At 37.2% G+C, this 20884-nt stretch overlaps 1 protein-coding gene across 1 annotated transcript; it reads right to left on the bottom strand.

The window, feature by feature from the left end:
* Window positions 1-4880: 4880 nt before the first annotated feature.
* On the bottom strand, window positions 4881-19002 carry sarnp (SAP domain containing ribonucleoprotein). The gene is made up of 11 exons (XM_057855848.1): window positions 18910-19002; window positions 16040-16139; window positions 15925-15968; window positions 15766-15836; window positions 12333-12384; window positions 12172-12245; window positions 9703-9740; window positions 9603-9628; window positions 9456-9524; window positions 9169-9255; window positions 4881-5610 (listed from the first exon to the last, which is right to left on the bottom strand). Exons 1-11 carry the CDS (start codon window positions 18940-18942, stop codon window positions 5569-5571), a joined length of 636 nt encoding a protein of 211 aa, XP_057711831.1. The 5' UTR covers window positions 18943-19002; the 3' UTR covers window positions 4881-5568.
* Between the last annotated feature and the right edge of the window lie 1882 nt (window positions 19003-20884).

The raw sequence follows: 20884 nt of genomic DNA, 5'->3' as shown, positions 1-20884 counted from the left end.
TAACGGTGAGAGAGCGGTGTGCAGCTAACATGGCAGGATTGGTCTTAGGGGAGCTTTTGTCCATCCACGATCAAATGTAAGTTAATATTCCTTTCTTTAAAGAAAGTTTGTAGTGTTTACTTTGGGATCGCTGCATTCGCGGCCATTTTTAATGTTAGGCGCATGCACAGAACCGCATAGTTGCAGTTTTTGATGGGTTGCAAAATTTGTTAGAACACCGGTCCGTGAAAATAAGACCCAAATCACACCGGTCCGTGGTGCAAAAAAGGTTGGGGACCCCTGAATTAAATCATTAGTAACATCAAATATTACACCATACACCAAAGTACTGTACAATTGTGGTCAAAAGTTTACATACACTTGTGAAGAACATAATGTCATGGCTCTCTTGAGTTTCCAGTTATTTCTACAACTCGGATTTTTCTCCGATAGAGTGATTGGAACAGATACTTCTTTGTCACAAAAACAATCATGAAGTTTGGTTCTTTTATGACTTTATTATGGGTTGACAGAAAAAGTGATCAAATCTGCTGGGTCAAAAATATACATACAGCAAGACGAATTAGCAATTTCTTGTGAGTGATTATTGACAAGTCAGGAAAGTCACTTGGAGCCATTTCAAAGCAGCTGCAGGTCCCAAGAGCAACAGTGCAAACAACTGTTTGTAAGTATAAAGTGCATGGCACTGTTTTGTCACTGCCACGATCAGGAAGAAAACGCAAGCTATCACCTGCTGCTGAGAGAAAATTGGTAAGGAGGGTGAAGATTCAACCGAGAATCACCAAAAAGCAGATCTGCCAAGAATTAGAAGCTGCTGGAACACAGGTGTCAGTGTCCACAGTCAAGCATGTTTTGCATCTCCATGGACTGAGAGGCTGCCGTGCAAGAAGGAAGCCCTTCCTCCAAAAGCGGCACCTTAAGGCTCAACTGAAGTTTGCTGCTGATCACATGGACAAAGATAAGACCTTCTGGAGGAAAGTTCTGTGGTCAGACGAAACAAAAATCGAGCTGTTTGGCCACAATGCCCAGCAGTATGTTTGGAGGAGAAAAGGTCAGGCCTTTAACCCCAAGTACACCATGCCTACCGTCAAGCACGGTGGTGGTAGTATTATGCTGTGGGGCTGTTTTGCTAACAATGGAACTGGTGCTTTACAGAGAGTAAATGGGATAATGAAGAAGGAGGATTACCTTCAAATTCTTCAAGATAACCTAACGTCATCAGCCCGAAGATTGGGTCTTGGGCGCAGTTGGGTGTTCCAACAGGACAATGACCCCAAACACGCATCAAAAGTGGTAATGGAATGGCTAAATCAGGCTAGAATTAAGGTTTTCGAATGGCCTTCCCAAAGTCCCCATTGAGAACTTGTGGACAATGCTGAAGAAACAAGTCCATGTCAGAAAGCCATCAAATGTAACTGAACTGCACCAATTCTGTCAAGAGGAGTGGTCAAAGATTCAACCAGAAGCTTGCCAGAAGCTTGTGGATGGCTAGCAAAAGCGCTTAATTGAAGTGAAAATGGCCAAGGGACATGTTACCAAATATTAGCCTTGCTGTATGTATATTTTTGACCCAGCAGATTTGATCACTTTTTTTCTGTTCACCCATAATAAAGTCATAAAAGAATCAAACTTCATGAATGTTTTTTGTGACAAAGAAGTATCTGTTCCAATCACTATCAGAGAAAAATCAGAGTTGTTGAAATAACTGGAAACTCGAGAGAGCCATGACATTATGTTCTTCACAAGTGTATGTAAACTTTTGACCACAACTGTCTAACAGTAGGCGTGTCCTTAAGTCTTTCTGATATTTTTCCCTTGACCTTTTTACTGCAATAATATAATAAAAACCTGAAATTATGGCTTTTAGTTTTGGTATGCCACCCTAAGATTTGAAGTGGCCCCATCTGGCCACCCCTATGAAAAATTTCTGGAGGCGCCACTGCACTAAAAGAATAAAAAAACATTGTGGTTATCAGTAAATGTTACTTTTATAGAACAAGTGCAAAGAAATATACAGTGGGGAGAACAAGTATTTGATACACTGCCAATGGGTTTTCCCATTGTGAGTGTATCAAATACTTGTTCTCCCCACCGTATATGGAATCACTCCAGTCTGAGGAAAAAAAATATGGAATCATGAGAAACAAACAAATAAATAACAATCAAAACACATCTCTAGTATTTGGTAGCACCACCTCTGGCTTTTATGACAGCTTGCAGTCTCTGAGGCATGGACTTGATGAGTATTCTTCATCAATTTGGTTTCAACTCTCTTTGATTGCAGTTGCCAGACCATCCTTGCAGGTCGGAGCCTTGCTGTGCACCATTTTTTCCAAGTTTCCACAACAGGTTTTCAATAGGGTTGAGATCTGGGCTATTTGCAGGCCATGACATTGACTGGATGAGTCTTTCTCCAAGGAATGTTTGAACAGTTTTAGCTCTGTGGCATGATGCATTGTCATCTTGGAAAATGACAAACTTATTTTCAATTGAAGGGATAAAAAAGCTGTCTAAAATTTCAATGTAAACTTGTGCATTTATTGAAGATTTGACCACAGCCATCTCCCCAGAGCATTTGCCTGACATGCAGCCCCAATTTTTGATGATTTCTTCAGGCAGCCATCTTTGTAAATCTCACTAGAGCAGCACCAAACAAAAGTTCCAGCATCATCACCTTGTCGAATGCAGATTGTTGACTTGTCACCTTGTCCAATGCAGATTCTTGACAAATTGATGATGCTTGAACTTTTGTTTGTTGCTGTTCCAGTGAGAACTTTTTATCAGAGTTTGTTCTACATGATAAAATGTCTGAGTGCTCGCCCGAGACCGGTGGTTCCATACTTTTTGCTAGGGGTTGTAGCTTGGTCAGACCATAGACTTCATAATGTATTGACGGGACACAGGGCCGATAAATAGGGGGGCCTGCATCGTTGGCGAGGCCGTCGAAGCGGACCAAGTGGAATCACAGACAAAGAGCTTTTTTCGTTGAAAATTATTGGGAATAAATGCTTAAAACCCTGAATTCTTTATAGATATGGACGTAGAACAGTCTTGATTCTTGGTTAAAAGCAAAAAAAAACAAAACGTGCAGTTAGCAATTATTTGACGTAAATATGTCGAAGTACAATACTAGTCTGTTAGTGAATGTAGCTAGCGGCTGCCTGATGTAAACAGAGAAAATTCTTGTGAATAAATGCTTAAATCCCAGAATTCTTAATATGGACGTAAAACAGTCTCGATTCTTAGTTAAAAGAAAAAAAAAAAGTGCTGTTCGACATATTGACGTAAAATAAATGCTAAGTACAATGCTAGTCTGTTAGTAAATGTAGCTAGTGGCCGCCTTATGTAAACAGCTTTGCCGATAAAAATTCTTGTGAATAAATTCTTGTGAATAATGTGGACGTAAAACAGTCTTGATTCTTCGTTAAAAGCAAAAAAAGTGCAGTTAGCAGTTATTTTACGTAAATATGTCGAAGTACAATGCTAGTCTGTTAGTGAATGTCTGTTCGTGAATGTAGCTAGTGGCCGCATGATGTAAACAGAGCTTTTCGAGTGAAATGTTTTGGAAATAAATGCTTAAATCCCTGAATTCTTTATAAATATGGACGTAAAACAGTCTCGATTCTTAGTTAAAAGAAAAAAGTGCTGTTTGACATATTTACGTAAAATAAATGCTAAATACAATGCTAGACTGTTAGTAAATGTAGCTAGCGGCCGCCTTATGTAAACAGAGCTTTTCCGATGAAAATTCTTGTGAAAAAATGCTTAAATCCCCGAATTCTTTATAGATGTGGACGTAAAACAGTCTTGATTCTTGGTTAAAAGCAAAAAAAATGTGCAATTAGCAGATATTTTACGTATATATGTCGAAGTACAATGCTAGACTGTTAGTGAATGTCTGTTCGTGAATGTAGCTAGTGGCCGCCTGATGTAACAGAGCTTTTCCAGTGAAATCTTTTGGAAATAAATGCTTAAATCCCCGAATTCTTTATAAATATGGACGTAAAACAGTCTGGATTCTTAGTTTTTAAAAAAAAGTGCTGTTTGACATATTTACGTAAACTAAATAATAAGTACAATGCTAGTCTATTAGTAAATGTAGCTAGCGACCGCCTTACGTAAACAGAGCTTTTCCAATGAAAATTCATGTGAATAAATGCCCAAATCCCCGAATTCTTTATAGATGTGGACGTAAAACAGTCTCGATTCTTGGTTAAAAGCCAAAAAACCCAGTGCAGGTACCAGTTATTTTACGTAAATATGTCGAAGTACAATGCTAGTCTGTAGTGAATGTAGTTGGCGGCCACCTGGTGTAAACAGAGCTTTTCCGGGGAAAATTCTTGGGAATAAATGCTTAAATCCCTTAATTCTTAATATGGACAAAAGCAAAAAACAAAACCGTGCAGTTAGCATTTATTCTACATAAATATATCGAAGTACAATGCTAGTCTGTTAGTGAATGCAGTTAGCAGCTGCCTGATGTAAACAGCTTTTCAGTGAAAATTCTTGTGCAGAAATGATTAAATCCCCGAATTCTTAATAAATATGGATGTAAAACAGTCTCGATTCTTGGTTAAAAGCAAAAAAATTGTACAGTTAGCATTTATATTAATATGTCAGGTATGTGGCAAAATGTATGTTGGCATGTTGCTTTTTTTTTTTTTCCCATGTGGCATTTTCTTTGGTATGTGGCAAAATGGATTTCGGCATTTGGTATTTTTTGCCATGTGGCAAAATTGATTTTACCATGTGGTATTTTTTGCCATGTGGCAAAATGGATTTTGGCATGTGGCTTTTTTTTTTTTTGGTATGTGGAAAAATAGATTTTTTTTTTTAGGCATTTTTTAGGTTGGGATGTAAAAATGACAGCAACTGCATGGTCAAGGTGTATGAAAGCAGGTTTAATCTTGAACAATATAAGATATATTCATCCAAATTTGAATGAAAAATTCTTAGATATGCACATTGGGCCAGTCTTGGTTTAGTGGTCTGATAATGATGCAGGCTGTGAACTATGCAAAAAAAAAAAAGACAAAAACATACATTTTGGCCTGTGTAAAAACTTGCTTTCTAAATGAGAAGGAATTTGAATCGAAATGTATTTAGGTTTTAGCTTGCAAACGTAGATATATTGATTTTGAATTTTGGAGAGAGAAAAAAAGATTTTTTAAATCCAAAGAGTCGGTTACTCGATTACTAAAATAGTAAACAGCTACAGCCCTAAACAAAATCCAGGCACATAAATCTTGGCACCACAGTCGTTTCTTGTCTTTAATAACTTTAGCAATAGTAACTGGAACACACATTTTGTATCGTTGATTTATACAACAAATGATTTATAAATGAAAGTCTTGCAAATGATCAGAGGTCCCGAAACATTAACACAAAAATCGATTTGCCTCCATGAGGTCCCGAATCACTCAATTTTTTTTTTTGCCAGGAAACTCTACAGTTTTAATGTATTTGAAAAAAAGGTAGCAGTGTGTTACTGTTTCCATCACGTTGAATCTTGGTGACTGAAAATTATTTAAAAAAACAAACAAAAAAAAGTAAAAAAACAAATACATTTTACACGATACCAAATCTTGCAGCACGCTTCATTTTTTTGGCCTGTGAAGAGAAAAAAAAAAGTGAAAAAACAGTGAATAGACAAGAGAATCACAATGTGTGGGAAGACTACAGTGCCCCGCCTCCTTCCCATACTTGGCTAGTCAAAAATTTATTTGGGCCAAACAGAACAAAAAAAAAAAAAAAAAAAAAAAGAGGACTACGAGAATGAATTCATAATATTTCGAGATTAAAAACGTAATATTCCAAGAAAAAAGTCGTTTTAGCACGTATATTTACATTACGTATTATGTACGGATGCAGCATAGCTAATTTAGCTAAATTAGCTGCTACATAGTTACAGTACGTAGCGCTGAACCGCTAATGAACTAATAAATTTGAAGTTATGATGCGGTATTAGTATATATCTTTACATTGGTTACAATGTAGAAGTTAAAAGGAAGAAACAGTCCCTTATCTGTGAAACCGATTGTAAAATACAGCCTCACCAAATGTTCTCAATTAGGCTCGAGCGTATGACGTGGCACTCGCGAGGTTTCCGCCGCTATCGCCATTGTGGAAGCGAGAAACATAAACTGAGGCATTTCAACACAGGTCGTTCTTTAAAAATGGTTGGAAATTATTGTGCGGTAAAGAATTGCAACAACCGATCGAATAGAAAGGAGAATGTACAGCTTGACAGAACACCATTGAGTTTCTTCCGGATCCCTACATGGAGAAAAGGCGAGAGAAAGCTCATATCTGAACTTACCAAACGTCAAAGAATGGCATGGGTGGCCTCGATCAGAAGGAAGGGCATAACGTTTGATTCTCCAGTTACACACTGAGTTTGCTCTATGCACTTCCACGCCGGTAAGTTAATTTTGTTTGTTTATGCAAATTTCAGTAACTTTGTGCCCTAAGTCGGCCTGTTGTTAGCTATAGCTACAGCTAAACAACTAGCATGCATACATGTGCATTGTCTTCATAAGACATAATTCCTGTCGTTGCTAAATGAAAAAGCTGTAATATTTTGACGTGAGAGAGTGGCAAAGAATTTGTACACAGGCTACATTTTATGCAACAAAAAATTTGTACATCCGTGGTCACAGACTAATGTAAACACACATTGCCTACCTTTGCTAGAAAGATGGTGTTGCCGTTTGCTATGGTCATAATGTGAAGATCCTGCACCCATCCGCAGCAAAACTGTTCGTAGCTTTGTAGCGATTTGTAGTTTCGGAATTGCTGATGAGTGTAGTAACATACACCAAACACTAAATACAGCATGATGTCCATTTCGTGTAGTGGTGGAAGCTTGTCGACATCTTTATTCCATTTGTGTTCGGCTTGCTCGTGAGGGTCAACATTGTTCACATCCTTAAAACTGCTCACATATCTGTCCTTCGCCGTGGTAAGAAGTTTGTATCGAACTGGCAAGTTTTCCCTACATTTTTCCATCTTTGGCACTCGTAGTTCAATTATATTTGCCGTTAAGTTTAAATGTCCCGTGATGCAGACGTGCTTCCGCAATGGCTGCGTTGTCGCAAATCTCGCACGATCCCGTGCTGCTGTGACGTAAACGCTCGAGCCTAAATAGGTGGGAAGCACTACAAAAAGTGCGTACTTACTAATTTAGCTGAATTAGCCGCAATGCATCAAGACACATTACGTAAGGATACGTAATGACTTTATTATTTTTTTCCCTCGTAATATTACGTGGCGTTACAATTTTTATCTCGTAATATCAGAATTCTAACTTTAATCTTGTATTATTAAGCAAAGTTACGACTTTTCTGTTGTAAAATTATGGCTTTAAACTCATAATATCACAATTTTAATCTGGTAATGTTACGCAAAATTATGCAACGTTCCGACTTTAATCTCATAATATTACAACGTTACACAAAGCTACCCAACATAACGACTTTTTTTGGTTATATTTTGGCTTTAAACCTGTAATATCAACTTTAATCTAGTAATGTTACGCAAAATTATGTTACGTTATGTTTTTAATCTCGTATTGTCACAACTTTATTCCCAATTATGTAAAATTAAGTAACGTTACAATTTTTTTCCTTGTAATATTATGGCTTCAAACCCGTAATATCACAACTTTAAAGTGCCTGCGACATCACCTAAAAAATCTTAAATAGCATTAATATGTGAATTAGAATCATATATTGAGACGATTCGACTACATACAACAATTCGGCAAACCCGCCGTTTAGCCACGCCTACCATTATAGGGCTCTCGCGTCCCCAACAGGAGTATGGCGTCAACAGGGTCATGGTTTCATCAGATTTAGAATTCAACTTCACACTCCGCAAAAAAGCACGTTTCATCATCGCTTGTGGTGTCACTCATAGATTTTTTTTTTCATGTTTTCATTTCCAAATGCTGTTAACCAGCATTTTTTAATGTTTGAAGTGTCACCTTTTAACCAGAAGTTTGCGTTTTAGAGAAGACTGCCAATGTTTTATAGCAGGCTAAAGTAGGTGGTCTTTTTTTCCTATTAGTCTCAATGTAGCAATGCTAATGTTAACAGTGTTTAATATACATGTTTCCTTATTTTGTATGTCTGAACTGTAATTCCACGGCGTGTTGATTACAAATAAACATCTGTGAAATGGACTGGAGTCTCGAATGTCATCTACACGCACGCACAAATGTTTGCACGCACGCACGTGCTGAAAAAACGCAGCCGCGAAAATTATCGCCCTCAATTTAATTTACCTTGCGACAAAAATTGACTCATTGCCTATCACGACAGGCTTAGCAACTTCAATAAAACATGTCGTCAGTTAGTTAGATGGACTTACGACCCCCCGCCTTAAAAATTTCTTCCACGGATCTACAAAATTTACGTAGGTTACCCTTTTCTGACTTCAAAACGGCGAATTTCGCCGAAAGGTGAGCGATTTTCATGCCTGATATTACCGTATTGGCCCGAATATAAGACTGCGTTTTTTGCATTGAAATAAGACTGAAAAAGTGGGGGTCGTCTTATAATCGCGGTCTAGACATTATACCCATTCCTGACGCTAGATGGCGCCAGACATCATTGAAGAGGTGTTCTGTCATGACAGATCTCAGCTACTCTCAAATTTAACCAGTTTGCATTCTTTTATTGCAATGTTTTTCCTCATTCGGATTTGTTTCAAGACTACAGTTACAGTTAGACTTCACTTTGATGGTTAATGCAGTTATTGCAATTTTGTTGTTATATCGCAATCGATTGGTTTATTTACATTCAAAAAACCAGAAGCCATTCGTTTATGAATGTGACTGCATTTTAGTTTACATATTTAAATGTTCAGATATTAAGATTTGAATGCGGCAAAATAACATGCTTTTTCTCTCAAACATATTGTTATTATCATTTGTTTCAGATGTACTGTAATTATTTTCGGTATAAAAATTGATTTGGTGTTCAAAAAGTCTTTTAAAACTTGAGTCTTGAAAAAAAGGGGGTCGTCTTATAATCAGGGCCGTCTTATATTCAGCCCCAATACGGTACTATTTTTCTTTCTTTCTTTGGCCCTCATACTCCATCGTAAAAAGTCGCTAGGGCTGATTACATTTCTCTAGGCGGGGCTGGACCACAGACTCCAAATTACCTCGCTATCGGCCGAACCAGTCGCTGCACTGCCAGTCAGGATGCCAAACCTTTCCTTCCTCTTCATCAGCTTCTCATCCGCTTCCATCTGAAAAACAGTAAAAACAAGCAAAGCGGCACACGAGCCAAAGAGTCAGCTAAACTCACCTGTAACTACTAAAAAAAACACACAAACTCGGGCATGGATGAAACGCATTCCGAGTGCTAAGCTAGTTAGCAATAATGCTAATCAGTGTCTTAAGCATCCGTTTGTATTGTGTATTGGAGAAGCTTATTGAGCAAGGTCACCTTTTGCGAAAGCGACGACACATTCATGCCGAATCTCTCCGCCCGCTTCTTCAGCTGATCCACGCTGACCTGCGTCAGACGCGACAAGGTCTCACACGCGTGTCAAACGGATTGACGAGAAGGTCGCGTGGCGGCGACGGTGCTTACCGGTGCGTGGCTGGCCACGGCGGTGCCTGTGCGGGACAAGGAAAGGATTCATGTTGCGCACATTGACGGTTGCGTTGCGCCAAAGAGTCGTCATACACACCTGTGGATGGACTGGAAACATTGAGAGGTAACCCAAACCTACGAATACAAACACACCAACAAATATCCCGGTTACTCTCATACAAAAAAAAACCATTTGAAATTAGAACCCTAAATGCAAACAATTTAAGAGCCAATCGATGCTTGATCTGATTGTATATCCAAGATCTCACTTATCTGAGAACAAATATAGGGTGGACTAGCATACTGGGCATTTCACCGGAGGGCCAGTGTCAGGAGAAATAAGTAGGGTCTCAAACTGTGGTCATACTAGCAGACGTTTGTGTTTCCTTGGCCAAATGAGCAGACCCTGAAATTAACGCACCCGCGTCATCCAAGCATTACAGTAAAAGAAAGGTGTGTTTAAGGTTATTGTCCGTTTGTGGATTGGACAGGATGATTCGGGAGTTACTGTTGTCAGGGCAACGAGGGTTGTGGATTTTGCCACCTCAACGTCAAAGGTGTTTGAGTCTTGTCAGTCGTGTTATCAGTTGGATATCTGGCGTTCTCCGGTGTTCCTTCTGTTGGAACAGGGCGTCCCGCCATTTGTTCTGGACTGTCCAGGAGAACCGACTGCAAGAGTTGGTCGTGCAGACGTGGGCTTGTCAGCGTCAATCTTTCTCAGTCAGTTGCATGACGCACATGTAGGGCTTCCGTGATAAGAAGGTGTTGTTTATCTTTAATGCCCTATATACTGCTTGTTTTCCTTAAACTATGGTATACGTGCTATTTATTTCATATTGGCTGTGTTAAAGTAATACAAAAAGTCGATCGGTAAATACGACAAAAAATACTATTCCCTGATTGATTATTTTAAGTGTGTTAGAATAATGCAAACTGTTAGCTGGTTAGTTTTAATAATTGATTAATCGGATCAGAAACATTTAATGCGTTGAAAAATAAAATTTTAGGAGATGTAAAGAATCAATAAATCAATAGAGATCACGTCATTTTCAAAGTATCGGAATCGGCAAAAAAATATCGGACATGCCTTTTTTAAATATATATATATTTTAATTAAATCATTTTCTAATTGTATTTACCGTTACAGACATGTTACACTCATCCAGAGTCTTTAGTTTAGGCCTAAGGTAGGGTTAACAAATTTATCCTGTTAACGGCGGCAGTTAATTTTTTTTTTTTAATTTATCACGTTAAAATATTTAACACATGCGCTGCAGGACCCACTCACGCATTGTCGCGTTCAATCTGTAATGGCGCCGTTATAGCTATATACAGAGCTAAAAGGCAGCGTAAAATGAGTAGAGTGAATTTTGGCAACCTTTGGAGCATTTCTTTAATCGGCTAAAGCCTTACCCTTAAAAAAGCCTCTCCCTACGATTAGAAATATCGTGTGAAGCAATGTGTGGAAGAAAGGTAGTAGTTGATCTTTTTCTTAACACCCTATGTTATTTCCCAACGCAGAGAAGATATATCAATTGGTACCACTATGCACAGTCATGGGTGCACTTCGCATCATGCATTTGGGCACAACAGTTAAATGGCTACAGTATCATTTACTGAAAGCTCAACAAATACACTAGATGGCAATATTCAGTCACAATATACAAAGTCAAATTTATCCTTTAAGAATTACAAGTCTATCTATCCATGGATCCCTCTCACAGAAAGAATGTTAATAATGTAAATGCCATCTTGAGGATTTATTGTCATAATAAACAAATACAGTACTTACGTACTGTATGTTTAATGTATATATTCGTCCGAGTTTTATTCATTTTTTTCTTAATGCATTGCCAAAATGTATATGATCGGTAAAATTTTTCGGGAATGATTGGAATTGAATCAGGAGCAAACAAAGCAATCGGATCGGGAAATATCGGGATCGGCAGATACTCAAACTAAAACGATCGGGATCGGATCGGGAGCAAAAAAACGTGATCGGAAAACCCTAGAAATCAACATTACAAATTTTGACAAATAAAAATTGGCATTTTTTTGTCTTTTGGGGTCCAAAAGGTTGATCATAATTGGTCAGTGAAGAAAACAACAGTTTGGACATCAAGGTTATGGTGTCCTGAAAAAAGGGAGCCAACCTGGCCACTGTGAACAAATTTTTCTTTGAAGTATAAAGGCAACATCAAAGGCATGCAAATTCAGCCAAAATAGGCTTAGGTGTTAAAGAGTCAATTCAAGAATAGATATTGTTCAAAACATTATAAACTAACAAATAGTAATATTTACTTAAAGTAAGTGGAATACACTGACGCATTAATCTGTTAACTAGCTTTTAACACTCAAAACAAGGGGAAAATTATTGGACTACATTTCAAAAAATTATAATAATCTGATTAAGACGTTACACATATACAGTGTCCATTATTGAAATTTTAATAAAAAAAAGTTTCGTCAGAATTTTTTTTCTCTACTAAAACCATAAGACATTTGTTTAGAAGAATGTTGCAATAATATATTGGTATTTTTTGAATAACAATTAAATTGGTCTCACCTTGCCGCGCGTTGGGTCTTCTTATCTTCCGCTGACGCAGGCAGTTTGAAACGTTCGGCACGTTTCTGTAGTCGCTGTATGACAAAGGTTAACAGTTACTGCTCAGTGTGCGACTGTACTAAAAACTTGATCAGAATCATTTTGGCCAAAATCTCACATACTTCACTAGCAGTTGTTGGCGGGCAGATTTTGATAATCTTCTTTTCAGGTGGCCTGAAACAAACGCGCACAAAGAAATTCAAAATTTCAAAATGTCATTACGAATACACAGCGAAATTACGTTGTTCCGGAGATGATTTTCGTATAATGAACCTCGTTTTACATGTAAATGGCCTAAATCCATCCAAGCTCTACAAGAACTTGGGTGTTACATTGACTTCACTGTCAGTTGATGAGAAAGAGGGTGCAGGGCCGCTCTGTAGGGGGCCTATTAAAAAAAAAAAAAAAAAACTGAATAGAGCTCGGTGGTATACCGAAAATCTACCGTTACCAAAATTCTTCACGATGACAGACGTCATTTTGACCATATCGGTAAATTGGGTAATTTAATAAAACAATATAGTCTTTTCATCCCGCTTTGACTCCTTTGTTGTTCGGCTATGTTCATTCCCCTTTAAAAAAAAGCAGTCAGTGTGCTTACGTACAAAGTCACGTGGTTATCAGGAAGTCAAACAAACAGAAGCCTGGTAGGCTAACGCTAGCGGCTAACGCAACAAGCAAGCGCAATGGAGTCAGGCTTAAGGGAGCGTCACCAAACTTTCACCCGACATTAGGTAGACGCTTGGCAGCCTCCGGGCGGGCTTTCACCCGCTGTCCTCCCTGGTTCTCACGATTTTAGGAGAGGGTGCTTTCAGTGCTTTCTACTGGTAGCCAGGCCACAGGCTAATGCTAGCTGCTAACGCTATAAATGAATGTGATAGAGTCAGATTCTAACCTTGTTGAAACGGCTGAACTTAATGAGTGGATTGGGCACGGACTGCATCTACCAATCAGTATTTCACGTTATTTTGTATCTGTGTGTCATTTCTCTGATAGCTTTTATGATGGTAAAGCCTTCTGTATAAAGTATAATCCAACGTTGAAGCCTATAATATGACCGTTTAATGGCCACAGCTATTTTTCTGTATGTGCTTGCTTTAGTCTGTCATTACTGCCATCATAAAATCTTAAATGTTTCATTGGCATAAGAGCAATATAGCTTTAATGGGGTGCATTTGATTATTAAAAACTGCTCGGGGGGGGGGGGGGGGGGGGGGGTTAAACCTTGACGTAAAAAACTTGTGTGTAGTAATTATGTCACAGCAGCCATTAAGAATAAATTGTCTGTTTGAAGTGTACTGTTGTAGTTTGTCAAGTGAATATGTTTGCATAGTCATTGTATTGATTTTTATAATGTTCTACATTGTTCCAAATCATACAAGCTGTTATAAATGTTCATACTTTAATTCTTATTGTTTACAAGAAATGTTTATATATTTAATGTTTAGACTGCATGTACAATTGTTCAATTGAAAGCTGGTAAATAAATCAACAAGAAACGGTTAATTTGTATTTCATGCATTGATTCAGATTTTCAAATTATATAACGGTCCGCTTGGGCGAATTTATCGATTTATCGTTACAGAGGTAAATCTGCTCAATTTACCGTGATATGTACTTAAGGCCATATCGCCAAGCACTACAACAAGGCACCTCCCTTAAGCATATACAGGTCTCCATCGCAGCTGTATCAAAAAATTCAAAGTTGTTCCCTAATAAAATCCCGATTAATTACTTTTATACAAGTATAAAAAAACTTGAAGAGATAAAAAATTCTTAGATTTTTTGCTACATGCACAAAAAAATTATCAAATGCAGAGATAATCACCTATATTTTCTGGATCAATAGCAAATTTTTTTTTTGCCCGAAATGGCAATACTTGAGGTAAACATGCAGAATCATCTTAATTTTACTCAACAAAAGCAAATTTTGCATTTTTCTATATCCAATCGTAACTTATTTCGGTTGAATTCCAATGTCACTTTTGCCTCAGCGCGTCTTGCCGGTTATCTGGCCCTTATCGCTTTTAGATTGAAATGTTACATAAAACAGATAAAAGCCTTTTTTTATGGGCGCAGAAATGTCTAAGTTACTAGTTTTTTGCCCAAAAAACTAGCAGTAGGCCAAAAATAACCTGATTATTAAGTTGTGTATGGATACGAAATCCAACATGGCGGCGACCACAAAATACAGAGCTTTTTAAATTGAGAATTCTTGTAAATAAATGCGTAAATCCCACATTTCTACAGATATGAACGTAAAAACGTCTAGGTTCTTGGTTAAAACCAAAAAACGGCCAGTCATAGACTTCATAATGTATTGATGGGACATGGGGCGCAGGCCCGATAAATAGGGGGCCTGCATTGTTAGCGACCCCGTCAAAGCTGACCGAGTGGAATCACAGACATAGCTTTAATCGTTGAAAATTCTTGTGAATAAATGCTTAAATCCCTAATTTTTTTTTATAGATATGGATATAAAACAGTCTCGACTCTTGGTTAACAGCAAAAAACGTGCAGTTAGCATTTATTTTACGTAAATATGTCGAAGTACAATGCTACTATGTTAGCGAACGAGGCTAGCGGTTTTTCCGGTGAAAATTCTTGAGAATAAATGCTAAATTCTCCGAACTCTTTATAGATATGAACGTAAAAGTCTCGACTCTTGGTTAAAGCAAAAATAACCGTGCAGATGGCATTTATTTTACGTAACTATTTTGAAGAATGATGCTAGTCTCTTAGCTCTTTGTTGTGATAAGGGGGCTGCCACAATGGCTTTTTCCATTGAAAATTCTTTCATTCTTTTACTTCATTATATAATTCATTAATTCGCACATTGTATAATTATTCATTCTATGAATAAATGCTTAAATCCCTGAGTTGTTTATAGCTATGGACGTAAAACAGTCTCGATTCTTGGTTAAAAGCAAAAAAAAGTGCAGTTAGCATTTAGTTTACGTAAATTTTGCGAACTATAACGCCACTGCCGTAGCGGCTAATTTCGCCCATTGATTTTTTTCACGTTTCAAAATGCATGCATGCATGGTACGAAAAATATGATTACCTTGAATCCTCGAACAAATCACTCCTGAGCCAACCCTTCCTGTTTGTACGCGGTAGAACTTTCGTACTTTTTCAACCTAAATCCGGCGTTGGATCGCTGCATGTGTTTTGAGAATAACTGCGACAGACTTCAACCAACTGAAGCACAGTGTAGGACGGCCCCCTACTTGAAGGCGTGGCGCGGTGTCTGGGGAATCTGTCCCGTTAATATAATTATGAAGTCTATGGCTGATCATAATTTTTTGGCCCAATGACTGATCCCAAATGTTTTAAAAGACTTGCCGATCAACTTTTGAGGACCTCTGCGAAGCAATCGACAGACAAGATCGGTTCTATTTTTACGGATGGCAGATCATTGATCTCCGTAAATTTAGGAAATCATCCAATATCGATTAGACCTTTTGTTCTTGGTTGAGGACATACAAGTACCATGCAACTACAAATATGCCGTAACATGAAAAAAACAATGGGAAAAAAAACTTAGCAACGCACAGCTCGACGACGGGAGATTGTGATTCCTTGACATCTTTCCCGTTGTCTACGACCTCGCCTTTGGCAAAGTCCTGCAATGCAAAAAGAGAAGGTCGCGTCGACTTCAGCGGACAGCCAAAGCATCCGTTTTCCAGCATCGCGGCCAGAGGACTACATTACCACGGTGTCGTCGGCAAGAACGTCATCAACGTCCACGTCTTCGTCTGCGGGTACCATAAAGAGATAGAAAGTGTCAGTCAGACCACGACAATAGTTCATACGCGCCGGGTCTCACCGTGTTCATCCAGGTAGGCCTGCAGACGTGCGATCAGATCGCCCTTGTTTCCTTTAGTCTCCAGTCCTCGGGCTTCACACTCTTGCCTCAGCTCTGCGAGCTGAACCCAGACAGAGGTGGTCAGAGATTCAACAATGCTTCAAAGGGCATTTCATAAGGTTGCAACTACCGATTCATTAATTTTCCGTACAGTGCATGCATTTTGAAACATGAAAAAAATCAACGGGAGAAATTAGCCGCTACGGCAGCGGCCTCATAGTTCGCAATATTTACGTAAAATAAATGCTAACTGCACGGTTTTTTTTTGCTTTTAACCAAGAATCGAGACTGTTTTAAGTTCGTATCTATAAAGAATTCATGGATTTAAGCATTTATTCACATGAATTTTAATCCTAAAAAGCTTTTTTGTCATAAGGTGGCACCACATTGGCTAAAAGACAAGCATCACATTCGACATATTTACATTAGGGCTGTCAAACGATTACAATTTTTAATTGAGTTAATTACAGCTTAAACATTAATTAATCATAATTAATCGCAATTCAAACTATCTCTACAATAAATCAACAAGATGGCATTAACATTATTAACATTCTGTTAAAGCGATCTATGGATAGAAAGACTTGTAGTTCTTAAAAGATAAATGTTAGTACAAGTTATAGAAAGTTTATATTAAACCCCCTCTTAATGTTTTCGTTTTAATGAAATTTGTTAAATTTTCAATCAAAAAATAAACGAGTCGCTCGTCATTGTTGTCAATAATTACACAATGCTCATTGTGCTGAAACCCATAAAATCAGTCGCACCCAAGCGCCAGCAGAGGGCGACAAAGACAAAAAAACAACTAGACATGACACTGCTGTCATTTTAATCTGTTTGAGTGGGGCATGTGCGTTAATTGCGTCAAATATTTTAACGTGATTAACTAAAAAAATTAATTACCGCCCGTTAACGCGATAATTTTGACAGCCCTTATTTATCTATCTATCCATCTATACTTAGGGGAGGGCAATTTTATTTTTGCAAATGACTTTTACTTTGAATTATTATTATTATTATTTTTTTTTTTTTTTTTGATTGAAGCAACTTTTTGGGGCATTGAATGATTTAGACACAAATGTCCTACCCATAATATGGCCCAATCACAAAAAGGATTGCTTAAATCAGAACATTTTCAATGAAAAATTAAGTGTTCAAATGCAAATTTTTGAGTCTTGCATTCAAAAACTTTTTCCCTATAATTGAAAAATTTCTTTTTTATTTTTGATTGAAGTGATTTTTCTTTTGAAAATATTTTTGTTTTGTTTGAAGCAACTTATTTTTTGATTGAATAATAAAGACGCAAATTCCCTCGCCAACATGTGGACCAAACGCAAAACAACATTACTTCAATCAAAAAAGTTGTATCAAAAAAACAAACAAACTTACCTTCAGTCAAAAAAAAAAAAAATTTCAATCAAAGAAAACAAGTTTTCAAATGCACTTTTCGGAGTTTCAAATTTATTTATTTTAGTCGTTCTTAAAAGATAAATACAAGTTATAGAAATTCTATATTAAAACCCTCTTAATGTTTTTGTTGTAATAAAATTTGTAAAATTTTCAATCCAAAAATAAACTAGTAGCTCCCCATTGTTGATGTCAATAATTACACAATGCTCATGGTGCTGAAACCCATAAAATCAGTCGCACCCACACGCCAGCAGAGGGCGACAAAACACCCAAAAACACAAGTAACAAGTGGACATTACACTGTGCTGTCATTTTAATCTGTTTGAGAGGGGCGTGTGCGTCAATGCGTCAAATATTTTAACGTGATCAATTAAAAAAATTAACTACCGCCCGTTTACGCAATAATTTTGACAGCCCTAATTTACATAAAATAAATGCTAACTGCCTGATTTTTTTGCTTTTAACCAAGAATCGAGACCGATTAAGTTCTTATCTATGAAGAAATTAGTGATTTAAACATTTATTCACAAGAATTTTCATTGTGAAAAGCTCTTTGTTGTGAAAAGGCGGCACCACATTGGCTAAAAGACTAGCATCACATTTGACATATTTACGTAAAATAAATGCTAACTGCCCGTTTTTTACTTTTAACCAAGAATCGAGACCGTTTTATGTCCATATCTATTAAGAATTCAGGGATTTAAGCATTTATTCACATGAATTTTCAACGTTAAAAACCTATTGGTGTTTTTACTCGGTCAGCTTTGACGGAGATAGGCCCCTGTGAATCGGCCCCGCACCCCGTCAATATTTTATGAAGTCTATGATACAAGTTTATTTATTGTAAAACTAAATAATGACATACTTCAGTTTCCTGCGTGGATTTCAACATGTTTTTTTCACCACGTTTAGACCCCGGAACAAATGGAGAGGCACTGTTTAAGTAACAAGCACCATCTAGTGTTAAAAGTGAAAAGTGCAACAGATCGTGGGCTAAAAGACGGCCCGCTGGCCGTATTTTCGGCACCGTGGGTTTATACAAACAACGACAAAAAATTGTTACATTTAAATGAAGATAGCTCTGCCTCCACAAAAACTTTGTGAGCTGAATGAATAAACTTTACCCCACGTTTCCAAACACCGAAGCTACCGCTACAACTTCGATGTAATCTCCAAATACATTTTGCATGTATTTGGCGCGTTACAACGTGGGAGCGGGGAGCCGGGACAACCGCGATACAAGCTAGCCTCCAGCTAACAGTTAGCATTAGCCGGTCAACACACATCATTGTTTCGACTGCATTTTGCATTTCGCAAGTCTGCCACTGGAAGGTGAAGCCAACCAAAGTTTGAAAACTGCTACGCCATGATGTACGCTGGCCGTTGGGGGATAAAAAGGGAGTTTCGGCGGTAATACCAACCTTGAGTTTCTGGAGCTCAATCACTTCAGCCATCTTTGTTGATCCAATGCTTCCTCCAATCACGTGCGCTTTTTCTTCGTCGTCGCTTTTGTCTCGGTTCTTGAGATATCGAATTGGCGGTTGGCAAACAGCTTATTGTTGCATTACCGCCACCACTGGTGTGGAGTAATATCTAATATTCGGTTATTTGTAGGGCCCCATTTATTTTTTATGAAAAAAAAAATGTGTTTGAATGCAAAAATAAATTTGAAACTCCAAAAAGTGCATTTGAAAACTTGTTTTCTTTGATTGAAAATTTTTTTTTGACTGAAGGTAAGTTTGTTTGTTTTTTTTGATACGACTTTTTTGATTGAAGTAATGTTGTTTTGCGTTTGGTCCACATGTTGGCGAGGGAATTTGCGTCTTTATTATTCAATCAAAAAATAAGTTGCTTCAAACAAAACAAAAATATTTTCAAAAGAAAAATCACTTCAATCAAAAATCAAAAGAAATTTTTCAATTATAGGGAAAAAAAAGTTTTTGAATGCAAGACTCAAAAATTTGCATTTGAACACTTAATTTTTCATTGAAAATGTTCTGATTGAAGCAATCGTTTTTGTGATTGGGCCATATTATGGGTAGGACATTTGTGTCTAAATCATTCAATGCCCCAAAAAGTTGCTTCAATCAAAAAAAAAAAATAATTCAGAGAAAAAGTCATTTGCAAAAATAAAATTGCCCTCCCCTAAAGATAGATAGATAGATAGATATAGATAGAGATAGATAGATATAGATAGAGATAGATAGATAGATAGATAGATAGATAGATAGATAGATAGATAGATAGATAGATAGATAGATAGATAGATAGATAGATAGATAGATAGATAGATAGATAAGGGCTGTCAAAATTATCGCGTTAACGTGCGGTAATTAATTTTTTTTAGTTAATCACGTTGAAATATTTGATGCAATTAACGCACATGCCCCACTCAAACAGATTAAAATGACAGCAGTGTCATGTCTAGTTGTTTTTTTGTCTTTGTCGCCCTCTGCTGGCGCTTGGGTGCGACTGATTTTATGGGTTTCAGCACAATGAGCATTGTGTAATTATTGACAACAATGACGAGCGACTCGTTTATTTTTTGATTGAAAATTTAACAAATTTTATTAAAACGAAAACATTAAGAGGGGGTTTAATATAAACTTTCTATAACTTGTACTAACATTTATCTTTTAAGAACTACAAGTCTTTCTATCCATGGATCGCTTTAACAGAATGTTAATTGTATCCCATCTTGCTGATTTATTGTTATAATAAACAAATAGAGTACTTACGTACAGTATGTTGAATGTATATATCCGCCTTGTGTCTTATCTTTCCATTCCAACAAAAATTTACAGAAAAATATGGCATATTTTACAGATGGTTTGAATTGCGATTAATTACGATTAATTTTTAAGCTGTGATTAACTCGATTAAAAATTTTAATTGTTTGACAGCCCTAATATATATATATATATATATATATATATATATATATAGTATTAACATTTTTTTTAAAATTTGAAATTATCTACAGGTGTCACCTTTTTTTAGTGCAAAAAATTTTGAACTACCTTTTTTAAAAAGTTTTCAAGGCAAGGCACTTTTCATACTAATGAATATTCCTCGTCTTCAAAGGGGGCGGAGCAGGCGGCATGTTGTATTTCTCTCAGGGCTGTGAATGCGAGTGTGTGTGTGTGTGTGGGGGGGGGGGGTCAAGTCATTCGCCAATCAAACGTGCATTTGAGGTGGAAAAATGGACTGGCACATTTAGCAAGTGAGAAGGGGTCAATGTAAGTCCGAACTTAATGAAAGCATTGCAATTCACTTAATAATGGAATCATCAATTTTATCCTTATAAAATATGGAAAGACAATATAAATGACCTACAGTGGTATGAAAAAGTAGATGGACCTTTTGGAATTTCTCATATTTCTGCATAGAATCACC

The sequence above is a fragment of the Corythoichthys intestinalis genome, chromosome 2 (assembly GCF_030265065.1).
Source record: "Corythoichthys intestinalis isolate RoL2023-P3 chromosome 2, ASM3026506v1, whole genome shotgun sequence".
NCBI classification, from domain to species: Eukaryota; Metazoa; Chordata; class Actinopteri; order Syngnathiformes; family Syngnathidae; genus Corythoichthys; species Corythoichthys intestinalis.
This window is presented reverse-complemented; position numbering and strand designations above follow the sequence as displayed.